Source organism: Falco biarmicus, chromosome 3 (genome assembly GCF_023638135.1).
Source record: "Falco biarmicus isolate bFalBia1 chromosome 3, bFalBia1.pri, whole genome shotgun sequence".
NCBI classification, from domain to species: domain Eukaryota; kingdom Metazoa; phylum Chordata; class Aves; order Falconiformes; family Falconidae; genus Falco; species Falco biarmicus.
This window is the reverse complement of record NC_079290.1, coordinates 76,285,185-76,299,094: the sequence shown is the minus strand read 5'-3', so window position 1 is coordinate 76,299,094 and position 13,910 is coordinate 76,285,185. Positions and strand designations below refer to the sequence as shown.

Genomic DNA, 13,910 nt, shown 5'->3' with positions numbered 1-13,910 from the left:
TTCTGAACACCAGCATGCTAAAACTAGGAAGTACTGCAACGTCAGTCTCTTGTTTGAAGCCAGACTGAAAGTTTTGCTCAGTGCTTCCAGACACCTGCTGAATCATTAGGAATGCAACTGCCACATGCAGCCCAGTTCTCAGGGGAAAAAATGACAGTATATAGTACCTGGGTGATCAGTGAAACAGAGTCAGTGCAGTGATTTCTGTTTATCAGACAGCTGGTTTGTTTTCAAAGAAGCATAACAAAAAGTTACAGTAATTCAGAAAAAAAATAATTCAGAAAGCCTGGTCTAAGAGAAATGATTCAACAGATTAAGCTGGCCTATTTTAGGGTTATTTCATAACAATAATGGGAAAAAAATTTAAAGGCACAGTACATTTCTTCAGCATGCAAAAGAACCTGAACACTTACCCGTCCTCGTTCAGTGAGAGTTGTTAACATGATGATGAGTGACAACTTGTGATCCCAGACTACTTGCCAGAAGTGCGCACATGTGTGTGGAAGAGGCCCCTGAGTAGCAATGTATCTGTTCACAATGCCCGCAGAGGGAATTTCCATCTACAAAGAGAAAGGAAAATCCTATGTAAAGTTTGTTCTCACTATTCAAGTACTATTTTAATTCAGCATTTCACTCAAAGAGGAAGTTTTGAGGGAAGATTAATCAGCAAGCCTGTGTAATCAGACAAGCAAGATCACAATTTGTTATGTGAAAAAACTTTAAACATTTAATTTAAACCAGATGTATACTACAGACTCTATACTCCATGTTGAACTAGGAAGAGATAATTAATAGTGAAAATGTATTTCAAAACTTGAAACTGCAAAGCTTTCAAAATTTTCTTTAATATTTAGTAGGGAATAATGGCAAGATATACCAAAGCTACACTAGCTGTTTATTGCCTGACACTAAACAGAGTAAGTTAATAGTTAATTCTGTGATTTACATGTTTAATTTAAGTATCTGACACAAACATATTTCTTCAATTTTCCCTGTTTCCCAGCCTATGCACAGGATTAGGGCAATTTTAAGGCTCTGGTTTATCTTCCAGACCCTTTAGGACAGTTGGTGAGTGGTTCTAGAAGGAAAAAGGCTTAGTGTTAAGCTACAGGAGAATTTGCAGTACTTCAGAATTTGCAGTACATCGGAAGGTAACACAAGTTTTACTGGTTAAAGACTCCGCACATACCACAGATACTTCCATCTACTGTATATCAGGATGGCCACTTGTCTCACAAGAGACGCTTCATCCTTTACATTATGAATCTTTGCGTCTTTTACATTTAAAAATCCACAAAACATAAAATGAAAAAGCCTTATTCCTTAAAAAGCCTAAATTTAGCCTGGTATTGTAATATAGAAAGTGAGCAAATGCAGGTCTCCATACCACTTACATTAACGTAATTTGCATTAATGTAATCTTCATCTCCTTGCAATATTATCCTCGTGGCATCATCTGCACACACACACACACAAAGAGGGAATAAAATTAGCAATTAAGAGGCATGCTTCCCTTATAAGTAAAAAACCTGAGGAATCTCAGACACACAAACAGCAGATTACAGTCTGGAATAGATAACCTTTTAGAAAATAAAATGAACAATTATATGACTTTATATAATGAAATCTTTGATCAAGAAGTTCAATACAACAATTTTATAAGCTATCATTTAGAGGACAAAGCAAAATAGGCAGAAACTGTACTTAATACTCACAGGGCAGAACATCTTTGTATCTGTTCTTGTCCATATTCTGAGGTACCTTTGCACATGTAACAGCCAACCCTGGTTTCTTTCTATAAAGTTGCTGCAAAACAGAATGAAAAATAGTAAGATTTTGAGGGGGGTGATTATGCTATACAAACACTAATTAGATTCACATGAAAACAGACTGGAAAAAAATCAGAATGATTTTCCTTAACCTTTTTCTTAACCATCTGCAAAAGTCACCTGAGAGATTTTTGTATTTAACATGACAAGAATTTCTGTTATTGCTAACCCATCATGATCTCTAGAAAAATTTCTAGGAGGAGGGGGGAAGGAAATGTGAGAGCCATTGAAATAAACCATTTCCCTGCAAGGTCACATTTTTCTCATAAAACTGTGGGCCAGAAGGAAAACAGTGGTTGAGGGTAGAAGTGACCCACAAAAGACATCAGAAGAAAAAAACAGCTGGAGATTGATATTTTCTTGAATCAACTGTAACATAGAAAGTTCAGACAAACTTATTCTCTGGACTAAAACTACCACATTCAATCCTACAAGTACCTGAAAAAAACAAAGTTTCATGTATCACAGTCTCTTAAGATGTGACTCCCTTTCATTTGGGCCAACCCCTATCTTGCAAACTTCACCTGGAGTAAATGTAGGCATAGAAGCGTATAACCAAAATTTTAAGGTCAAAATGCATTAAGTGCATCGTACAGGACAACAAAAGGTACAGTGTGGCAAACACCAACAGCAACAACAACAAATAAAAATCAAGAAATGTAATTATACAACTACAGTTTTTCTGTATTAAATATACATGAAAGCAACTTACAACTGTGTTATTAACCTGGCTATGCCAGAGTTTTATATACTTCATCGAACACTGCCTGAAGAACTCATTATATCTTACATGTTTAATGAAGAATTAGAATATGGTTCCATATATAAAATGGAATGAATCAAATAGGAGCCTAAAATCTACTACTTCAGTTGAGAGAAAAGGAACAACACACAAAAAGTTAATTCCATGGTGAGATTTACTGAACCTAAGACTCAGTATCACAGCTCACCACGTTTTGCAACTTGAACAGCATAAACAAGCCACGTGAGAAGAGAACTTGATAATAAATGTAACCGAAGAGCTTCTCAACTCAAGTTCCATTTTACTAGTGCCAAGCTGCTATTTCTGCCTTTTTTGGGGAAACAAGGAAGAATAATTTAACGTTAAGTAACAATTTTGGAGCTTAATTATTGTTGCCTGGCAAAAAGTCATTTGCCATTGACAGACGTCTTAAATTCTGATTAAGTGGAGGAAGATGTTCTGGAAAAAAACCAAACTGATTATATTCATAGTCTACTGGCTAATTATTTACTAATGTGAACGGAGAGTTTGAGAGCCACCAAGGCTGATGAGGTGATGCTGCAATTGGCTCGGTCTTCTGAAGATAACTAAACAATGAACTTTAAGAATGGCCACTAAGCTGTCCACCAGCTCATTAGATTTCAAAAATCTTTTGCACTTTTTTTGTAACACCAGTAATAACCTTTTATAAATACTGTCAGGTAAAAAAAAAAAAAGGCCATAAAGGATCAAATATGCCATGAAGATTATTACAGGAACTTTGTGCACAGGTTTGGTCAAACACTTTGACAACCAAGAAAGCACTGAAAAGCTAGTTCATGTCTTTTGAGTTACTGTTTCAATAGCCAACAGACTCACTACTATTGCTGCATTGCAACAGTGCTGTGGATTTTGGAAAACAGGTAAGAACTATAGTCTACAATTCCTTAAAAAAAACCCAAACCAAAAAAAAAACCTCACTAAAAAAACAACCAACCCAAAAGAGGGAATTTTAATTCTCAGAAATCTTGAAAACTAAGAAAACCTCAAAGAGTGGTTCTGCAATAAGAAATACCACAATTCTTCAGCCACCACCATGAAATCTTATGGGATTTGAAAAAAAAAAAAAAGAGTGAAGAAAATTATATCAAAATAGGGGAAAATTGTATTGCTGTTCTACAAGTTTTCAGCATTAGAAAGGGTTACTCCTGAATTCAACAATGTGAAATATTTAAACCATAATAACCAGGGTTTCTCCGAAGTTACTATAAATGTTCAGATCCACAACAGCAAAACAAGCACAAACATACATACGCTGTATTCCCTTACCATTACAGAAGCAGCTAAATTATCTTTTGAATTTTTTACGCTGACATTGAAGGAACTAATTTAATAAATTATACAAACATTCTATTAGTCAGTTTTCTATGACATTCCTTGCTAACACGTTAAAGAACATGACAAACATTAATTCATTAATCTATATAGCAGTTTTATAAGTCTCATCGTACATACAGGAGAATCTCACCCCCGAAGTAATCTACCCAAGAAGTAACCATCATTGTTTTAGATAGCCAGGGGGAAACACCACAGAACTGGACACTACAAATGTCCCTCAAATGGAAATTAACATTCCAACACTTTCATATCAACCTCCAAGAGAAGACGACAAGGAATGGTCAAGTTGCTCCTGTTATTCCATGAAAGAAGGCAACACATGAGAACTTGAAACCTTAATTTAAGGTATAAAAGATGTTTCGGAAATGTCACCGAGTGGCATGGAAAAAGAAACAAAGTACAAGACTGACCTCTGTCAAAACCCCACTATGGTACTCAATAAAATAATTAAGAAAAAACCCACTAATTTAGTAAGCATTGGGTACTTGATCTAGAAACATGCTAATTAAAACACATTTTTAATCAGCAGATGAAGATTTATGCAAGACTGGTAACTACTCATTCTTCCCTATTCTAAACAGTGAAGGGTAAAATGGGTGGGCAAATCATATTCTTGCTCTCTTGAAATAAGAATGAATGGGAGAAATGAGATTTCCAATTAATTAAGCTTACATCACTTGCAGATCACAGCTACTAGCCTATATTTTAGAGTGTTTTAGAGTTGAGTATTACCTACCTCAAACTGAATAAGGACAGTCCCACTTTCCAGCCCTCTTCTTAGCTGCTCCATAGAGTCCTCCAGTGTATCATCACCATATTCAGAACAGGTAGGAAGAAGAGATTCTGGGAGATTGTGGGAATCAACTTCATCTTCTGATTTAGGCTCCACAAACTGTTTAACTACTGAAAGATGTATTGAAAATAAAAATCTGTTACATACAGCATTAATGTCCTTGCAACACATTAAAATTTACCAGCTTGCAAGAACAAAGTTAGCAAAGACAAGGCCTCAGGAAAACAAACAGCAATACATTTAACTGCATTTCTCTATGTACTATATGACTAAGAGTAAAATGTCCTTATGACCTTTCAGAAAACAAAACTCCTCAAAGTGCCTATCTATGAAGGTGAAGAACTTGACTTCCAAGCACAAAGAGGTTTTTGCTGCAACCTTGTCTTACAGAATGAACTGCTGAATAAACTAATTAATGACAACATACAGCATAGTAAAAAACAAGTACGTTTTGCCTAAAAAAAAAAAGTGTACAGCATAGTTAATGGAATATCCCTATAAGAAGCTTAAAGTGGTCCCCCAACAACAAAATTAATGTACATACTTACATTGTACTCTTTTGCCATTACAATAGCACCTGAATTGTCTTTTGCAGTTTCTTATGCTACTACTGAAGGAACTAACTTAATAAACTACAAAAAAAAATTGATTTGGCAGGTTTTTTTATGACATTCTTTGCTAGCATGTTTCAGAACATGACAAACACTAACGAATTAATCTACACAGCAGTTCTGTCTTGACAAAAGCTATTATATCACCAAATGTGGCCACCTGTGGTTATTCTCTGCAATGTTACTCATACCTGCCAAACCAGAGAATGGGGAGCTGTTCATACTCATGCCTATACAAATGACTGGCACGGGGCCACAGGCTATCTTAAGCTAACGGCAGACTTCTCTCATCTGCAAGTAGGAAGGGGACTACAAAACTTAAGGGAAGACTAATGACTGCATAGAGCCAGTGGAAAGGCCTGTAATAATAGGAGTAGGACTGTTCAGGAAAAACAAGACCAAGAGCCCACCTGTCTTCCTGGTAACACCAGAAACTGTAAAGAAAGTAAATGCTACAGAAGTCCATATCAGTTAGTTTTATTCCCTCCTGTTTCCTTTCAAATGTTTAAGTTTTAATGGAATTAGGAACTCTGTGCAAAGCCCTTCCATAATCATGTGTGTTAAGGGCTTACCATAGCTCTTAAGGAAAGTGAATAATAAACTAGAGTTTCACATCATCTGAAAGCTCTTGGGATCTGCATGTGTTTAAATATGGAGCAAGCAAAACCAAGCTAGATGGGTTCTCCATATCTTAAATAGACAGGCTTAAGACCCTGCACATTTCAGAGACTGTCTCCTGTTTGCTGGCAGCAGTTTAGCAAGAAACCAGCACAGGTCAAGCTCAGTACTGTCAGAAAATATCTATTGTAAGAATGGATAAGAAAAAATAAAAAGAGGCAGCTTGACTTGTTGCATTGGAAAATCGTGCAGGGGAACAGCCTGTGGGTATTTTCAAATCCACAACTGGGGATTTCTGAAATTATGCTACATTTACAAAAAAAACTAGAAACAAAAACAACAAAAAAACAAGAAACCAAACAAAAAAAAAAGCCCAAAAGCACAAAACCCCCACAAAATCCCTCAAATTTTGCAAGGGACTATTTGTTCTCATAGATTTTTAGACTTATAAAATAGGAAGAAATTCTAATTTAATAGATTCTTTGTTGCAGGGTTAAGAATCCACATAGTTAAAACTATCTGTACTACTAATTCAAATGCAGAGAGATCTACTTTTTAGCACAGACCCATTCCCAGTGCACTGAGAACATATTTACGTAAACAGAAGATGGTATACCTTAGCATAAGAGAAACAGTCTCAAAAACATTAAAAGTTAATAAAATTAGCCCAATTACCTTTCCGCCTGACCAAAAGTGCAAGCTCTCGCGTGTGAGATTCTCTGCTGGCTTTTATGAACATGACCACCTGGTCATGTGTGTGCTCTGAGATATCTCTGCCATTAATTAATACGATCTGATCACCTTCATTCAGTTTTGGAATGCATTTATCAGCCTGTTTCAAGACCAAAGAAACATATTAATGTCATTGTATCCAGTCATGTAAGCAGGAAAACATCAGGATATTAAATTCATTTTATTCATTAAATTCTTGAAGATCTACACTTCAGACTCCAAGCCTGGACAACCACTGGTTATAGCCATTTGCAAATTAATTTCTGCAAAAAGTGTTTTGGACACATAAGATAACATGCTTCAGTTTTTATGCAGTGAATACTGAGATTGTCCAAACGTGATTTTGATGAATGTAATTTAAGAAATATGACATTCCCCAGGCATGCACTTTTTAAAATTTAAAGAAATCCCTACACATTTCATATTTTTGGTATTTATCAGATTCTTGTTTGGTGAGTACCAAGTGATATCTACAAATGGAGAACATTCTTCCTCACTTCATTTGCTGAAAGTTTTAACAAGAAGATGCAGATAAGTACACTAACCCATGATGCTCAAGTACCCTGTGAAAAAATTTTGATGAAAATTCTTTTGCTACCTGTGCTACAGAGAACACTAAAACAAGGTTTTCCCCATATCAAATGAAAACTTACATTATGTCTTACCTTGGATACAGCAATTCAGACCAAGTGCTGAAATCTAGGGTTTGTTTGGCTTTTCTGTCACACTTCCCAGAATGCTTAGCTCTAAGTCCAGTGCAAAGCAATTAAAGCTATGGCCAGAATATGATGCTGCTGCTATGAAGATGATTAAGGGACTAGATCATCTCTCATAGGAGGGAAGGCTAAGACAGCTGGGAATGTTTAACCTAGCGGAGAAGACTTAGGGGGATCTTGTCAATGTGTATAAATACCTGATGGGAAGGTCCTGAGAAGATGGAGCCAGGCTCTCTTCAGTAGTGCCCAGTGACAGGACAAGAGGCAATGGGCACAAACTGAAACATAGGAGGCTCCATCTGAACATCAAGAAACTCTTTTTTAACTGTGAGGGTTACTAAGCACTTGAGCGGGTACCTGCCCAGAGATGTTGTGGAGTGTCCCACTCTGGAGTACTCAAAAGCCATCTGGACATGGCCCTGGGCACCTGCGCACTCTAGGTGGCTCAAGTAGAGGGGGCTAGACAAGACGACCTCCAGGTCCCTTCCAACCTTTCCTTCTGTGATTCTGCAATATGAATATGCAGGATCCTCTACAACCTTTGAGTGTCGAGTAGTGTAACAATTCTATTTTCATTGCTATCCTAATTTTTATTTTGTCTAGGAAGTACTCAGCTACACAAGAGTGATACAGTTATATACACACTCCATTTAATTTGTTTTATGAATGAGATTTCAATCTTCACTGTTATTGTCTATTCATACTTGTTCCTTGTATTTCCTTAATGCCTGCACAGGTTCTCTGAACTTTGTTCATCCAATGTTATTAGTCCTATCAAAAAAAATATCGACTCCAAAAATGTGAACAAGAATTCTAATTAGAACCGGTTACGCCTTGCACTGATGGCTCTAAAAGTAAATTTATCAGTGGCGTACTCTATCACCAAGTAAAAAACAGGAAGAGATGGAAAGGAGAAGTGATAATGAAAGAACCAACAAGAAGAAAACGCAGACTAAAAAGAGGCAACACTACGAAGAAGAAAAATTGGGAGCCACTCGTGTCAGAGAATAAAGTAAAAGGAAAGAAAATTTATGACATGTAGGAGTGCCAAAAAACAGATAAAAGAAAGACTAGAGAGAAAAGAAAGATGCACGTAAGAGGAAGAAGAATCCTAAGCAAAAAATCTGCTTAAAAATTTACAAAAGGAATAGTTTCCCCCAACTTTTTCCAAAGAAATAAGGAAATAAAATAATAAAGGACGGGGAATATTGACTGTGATTAATTAAAAAAAAGACAAATGTAAACAGAAAAAGAATGGGGATTAGGAAGAGCCATGGTGTTCAACACTGATTTAACTAGGTATTCACAGCTCCCCCCAAACTCCCTTGCCACATTTTGTCCAATTTAGAAAGGCAAGATTGAAGAATGCAACTATGAATGATTTAAACACTTTGAAATATTATTGTTTGAGATATAAATTACTCTCCCTAAAATACAATTATTTGAAAAGATAAGTGATATGAAGACCATATCAGGTCAGTTTCAGAGAGTCAAGTAGCCAACAATAACATGGAGAGAATGGTTTCTGATATCCTATATTTGTCTATAATTTCGATTTCTTGGCTTGCTGCTGGCTATTATTCTTTATTACAGAAGGAGACTAATATCTTTGCTCAAAGAAACTTTGTTAATCACGTGACATGCTAATGCCTCAGCTATCTTACTTGAATCATCTGACTATATAAAATATATCTTGAAGGAGAATTAATTCCTTCTATGTAAGCATAATTTGTAGATTTTTTCAGATACTAGATTTTCCAGACAATTAATTATGCCAAAGGCTTCCTGTCTTACTGACACACCCAATGTTTCATTTTATGCTAATCGCTTGTTATTGCTTCAAGAATGGTGCATACTATTTTTCATTTAGAAGCTCTATTAAATAAAACCATAATGACTTCTTTACCACCTTAGGACATTAATACAGTTTGTGGGAAAAAAAAAATCAGTATATGACATTAGTTGAATAAAAAACCAAACCCAAAACAACAAAACAAACCAGACACAATAAATGGTTGTTCTTTAGATATAATGCTCTATTACAATTTTGGCTACTCTATCCTACAGTCTTCCCAACATACTAGACTGGTGCTGTATTGGAGGAGGATTTTTAAAAGAACTTTAGGACGTGAAAGGGAAAAATAATGCCTTAGTTTGGTGAGCAGATTTGTTTCCCCTCCTTCACAAAAAATACAGATTATTTTTTTTTGTAGGAAACTGGGAGAAAGTGACCTACAAATCTGAGAAATAACCTTAGCTAATAATATTACCAAACAACATCCCTTAGGACAATTTACAAGGTAATGAGTGAATCTAGAGCATGTTAAACACTAGCAAATACAATGATGGAAAGGCATCACTGAGCTAAAATAATGTAAAAATGCATTCCATAGACTGCTTAACTTCAACTTTCAAATATCAGCTACATTTCATTAAACAGTCAAGAACAGGTGAAATTTAGTTTATGGAAAACAATATAATCAACATTAATACTACTATGCTCTAAAAGTAAGAATATGTTTTTCCTCTTGCTGTAAAGCGACACGGTATCTATAACACTGCTGTTAAGTATATTGTATTGGAGAACTGTTTCCAATTTATTCCCTGACACTTGATAACTTGCTTACTAGGCTAGAGAGCTAATTGGTCACTTGCATCTATGCATGTGCCACTTAACTGGAGACACTTACATGAAGTTAGAAGTCCAGTCCTTTTCCAATCCAAGAGAAAAAAAACAAACAGATCAACACTTTCCAGAAGACAACCTGAATCTGCCAAAAGAAATTGTTGCCTCTGGAGAAGCATCTTTCATTCTCTGACTGTGGAATGAACATGTTTGCCCTACATTAATGTCAGTATCTCAAATCACTCTTAAGAAGTTTGCTACGTTGTCCATGAAATGTTTTAAGGGCTGTTTTATTCTCACTTTGTGGATTTAAGCTTAGAATTATAATTACCTGCTACTCTTTTATTCAAATAATTGTAGTTCATAAAGGCATCCTATGCACTGCATAAGCCAAGCCACAAATCAAAAATGTAACAAAAAAAACCCACCCCTTCTTAAACAACCTTTTATCTTGATTTACATCACAAAACAGGTATCAGCCCTGTGACAGCTTATCAAATTTCAAAAGTCTACAAGATGCAGAATACATCAGATTTTTAGGATATAAAATATATCTTATCAAGTTTGCACTGAAATTATTCTATGAGAATTGGGAAATACACTTTGGAATAAGGTGAATGAATAAAATTTGAGTTAACAATGTCCTCACAAATTTATGTACTAATTATTTAGAAAAAAGTTAACAAGATATTATGTTACTATTATTTTACAATTCAACAGAAGAATGCAGTGGCTGTACTGATTCTGATGAACGCTTTACCTAGTCCATAAGTATTTCCATAAGCAAAAATCTATGGCAAAATAAGAACAGAGCAAACATATTCTGCACCCCCTCTCCCCTGCCAAGTACTCTCCCATCCTATAAATATTTTTAGCTCTGAGGAATTCCTCAGCCTACAGTGGTTTCTCTATTCAGTAAATGTCAGTAGGTTTTTCCCCCAGGTACTTGTCCTCTCCTGACCACCCACAAAACTATTTTAATAGTATCCTTTATCAAGGAGTTTCACAGGTCTGCTATCTTATGCATGAAGAACTACTTTGTTAAGCATGAAGAACCTGACTTTAAGTGACTTAATCTGGTAGCCTGTAGTAGTTCTGCTGGAATTCCCTGCTCACAATGATACTACATCTACATCCCTACTATATCTCCCTTAAAGTAGTTCTTTTTTCTAGGCTGCAGGGGCCTAGACTACTTACTTTAATGAACACTGTTCTATATTTTCAATCATGGCTCTTGGCCCTCATCAAACATTTTCCAGCTGAAGATGCACTTTTTGAGATGATGGGGGAAACAAACATACTTTCTACTGTATCTTGTTTGGTTAACACTTCCAGATCTTTTCATCTGTGGTTTAAGAAAGTGCTGGTCTAAAGAGAACAGCTCAGCTTCTCTCTCATACTGGTTAAGCATGTCCAGATTCCTACACGTATGGACCTCTGAGTGGTGGTGGAAGTAATAAAGGAAGGGATTAGAAGGCTTAAGAATTTACTTACAGGTGATCCCGGAGTTATTCTTGATACCACTAATGGCATTTTCTGATCTACACCACCCTAGAGGAATGTCAAATAAATAACAATCATAAAATATGTCATTAACCAATAGCAGCATTTCATACAAGTAATCACTTGTTTTTGTTTTTATATAAACTTGATGCTTTGTCATTATAGGCCGGGTTGGTAAGACTGAATTTTCATCAGTAAATGGGTGTGTCTGTGTGTGTGCAGTGTCTTTAGATCTACCACATTCCAGTAAACTAGACCCAGCATCTTTGCTTGGCCATATATTTTAATAAGCAATCAACAGAACAAATGCAGCATTTATTTTAACCCTACCCTTCAAACAAGACTATTCAACACTTGAACTTGCAAGGTGGACAGCGTTCTTAGATGTTGTGATCGAACCTGCAAAGGATCAGCTTCCAGACAACTGTACTCCCTTATTCTCTTTATGTGATGTTCTATGACTGCCCCACCAATAAATGCCCAAGGTGAAAGAAAAGACAAGACTTTGCCCCAATCTTGATATTATGGTTACACATTACTCTATCTCCTTAAATGGAATTTCAGTGAGAGAACGTAAAAAATTCACAACAGTCAATTATCAACAGTAATTTCAGTTTTCTTCACAAATTAATTTTCAGCCTTCCAATATGATCTTTTGATGGATATATCTAATTGGATAGCATAAACTATTTAACTTGTTTTATAATACAGAGGTCCGATCTTCTAAAAGTTGATGCATTACATTAGGCTTCCAAGTTGCCATTCAAGCAGCCAAACTGGCAGTCTGCTTTGGAAATCTGCCATGCCCATAGTATATGCAACAAAACACCAGAGAACTAGTAGAGACTTATTTCTGTAAAAGTTGCTTTAGCATTTAAGGATTAGGCTGCCACTTTTTAAAAAATCTTGGTCCATAAAAAATTCCTGTAGAATACACTGCTTTCTCCAAAGCACTGCATTAAAAATGAAAAATAATCATAACCTCAAAGCATAGTATCTCTATAAAGCATATAACAATAACTACAAAATTGCTGTTTTACCTTTAGATTAAATCCAAACTTCCCATCTTCATCTGGTATGATACGCACCAGAAGTAAATCTCCCTCAATTAGATCATTCTGCAATACACAGGAAAAAAACCCAAAACTTTTCTAATTTTTTAAAAAATATCAGCAAATTAGAAAATAGTGCATCCAAATTTAGATGTGCTTAACAAGAATAATCTATGTAAATCCATCTTTAAAATAGGAAGAAGCTAAAGTCACAGAACATACTCATGATAGTAATCTTTTAAATTGTAAAAATGGCAACATACATAACAGTAAATAGATACTCTGCTTGCTCTGTCCTGTTACTCTCAGCTTTCTCAGTTTATAGCTCCTATTAAAATTTTCAAAGTGTTCTCTTTACTAAAGGTGACTTAAAAGGAAAAAGTGTTAGGTGCAACACGTTTGAATCAATTCTACTCTAAGGACTATGAAGTGACTACTTTTTCCCCAATTTTTCTCCTGTAAATGGTTGCATTGGTATCTTACGCAAGAAATCCACAAGCCAGAAGGATTAGAAGTTTGCAGCAGCTACTGGACAGGCAGGTTAGGAAGCTGTTCAGCGCCCTGCTGGAACAGTCTGGAGAAAGGGGAGGAATGATCCACTACCATAACACTAGCAAGGAGCAGCTGCTCTCTAGTCAGCACAGAATTCAAAGGATGTTCAACCATCCTGAAGAAGAAATGCCCAAGATAAAGCAGAACTGTGCCTACTATGAAGCCATATAGCAACCTGAGTTACATGCTTTTTCCCCATGGAGGAAATAAGATTTAATCAAACAAAGATTCCCATTCCACTAGGAACTTCCCCTGCAGATGCTCCTGGAAGCCTGGACTATGGAAATCAATGCAGTTCGCAGGCTTGCCTATCATACTGTGGTATACAACCTTGGACAAATTTGTAGTAAGACAAGATTTATTCTTATTGCTGCATAAAATGTTCTCATCCTGAAATATAACCACAAATTTTGTGCATTCTTAATCTACAGTTCAAAGCTACATTCAATACTAGTTTTGACTTTAAAAGCACACAATTGAACATACCTTATCACAGTAGTACTGGTTGGAATCTTCTGTTGAGCTACTCCTTGTAACGTTGTCATATGTTTCTAAGAACTGTTTATCCACCCCTTCCAATGGGTAAGGGCCAGAAATGTTACCAACTCCATTGGGAGACTGAGCCAAGGCTTTAGGTGAGATGTGGGTCACAGAATTCCGCGTTGGACTGTTTCCCAATACATTCCTTCATTTAAAAAGGACAAACATTACAAGGGTATCATTATCTAGATTTTTAAGTTAACTAGTACAACATACAAA

General features: G+C 36.0%; 1 protein-coding gene across 4 annotated transcripts in view; it reads right to left on the bottom strand.

Moving 5' to 3' along the window:
• Window positions 1–13,910, bottom strand: part of PTPN3 (protein tyrosine phosphatase non-receptor type 3) — a 132,562-nt gene that overhangs the window by 22,041 nt on the left and 96,611 nt on the right. For all 4 annotated transcript variants that reach the window (XM_056331933.1, XM_056331934.1, XM_056331936.1 and 1 more), the window contains 8 exons: window positions 13,638–13,836; window positions 12,588–12,665; window positions 11,539–11,595; window positions 6,646–6,802; window positions 4,685–4,851; window positions 1,716–1,806; window positions 1,395–1,456; window positions 414–560 (listed from right to left, as the gene is read on the bottom strand). In XM_056331933.1, the coding sequence (XP_056187908.1) occupies window positions 414–560; window positions 1,395–1,456; window positions 1,716–1,806; window positions 4,685–4,851; window positions 6,646–6,802; window positions 11,539–11,595; window positions 12,588–12,665; window positions 13,638–13,836 (958 nt within the window). The remainder of the gene's footprint in view (window positions 1–413; window positions 561–1,394; window positions 1,457–1,715; window positions 1,807–4,684; window positions 4,852–6,645; window positions 6,803–11,538; window positions 11,596–12,587; window positions 12,666–13,637; window positions 13,837–13,910) is intronic.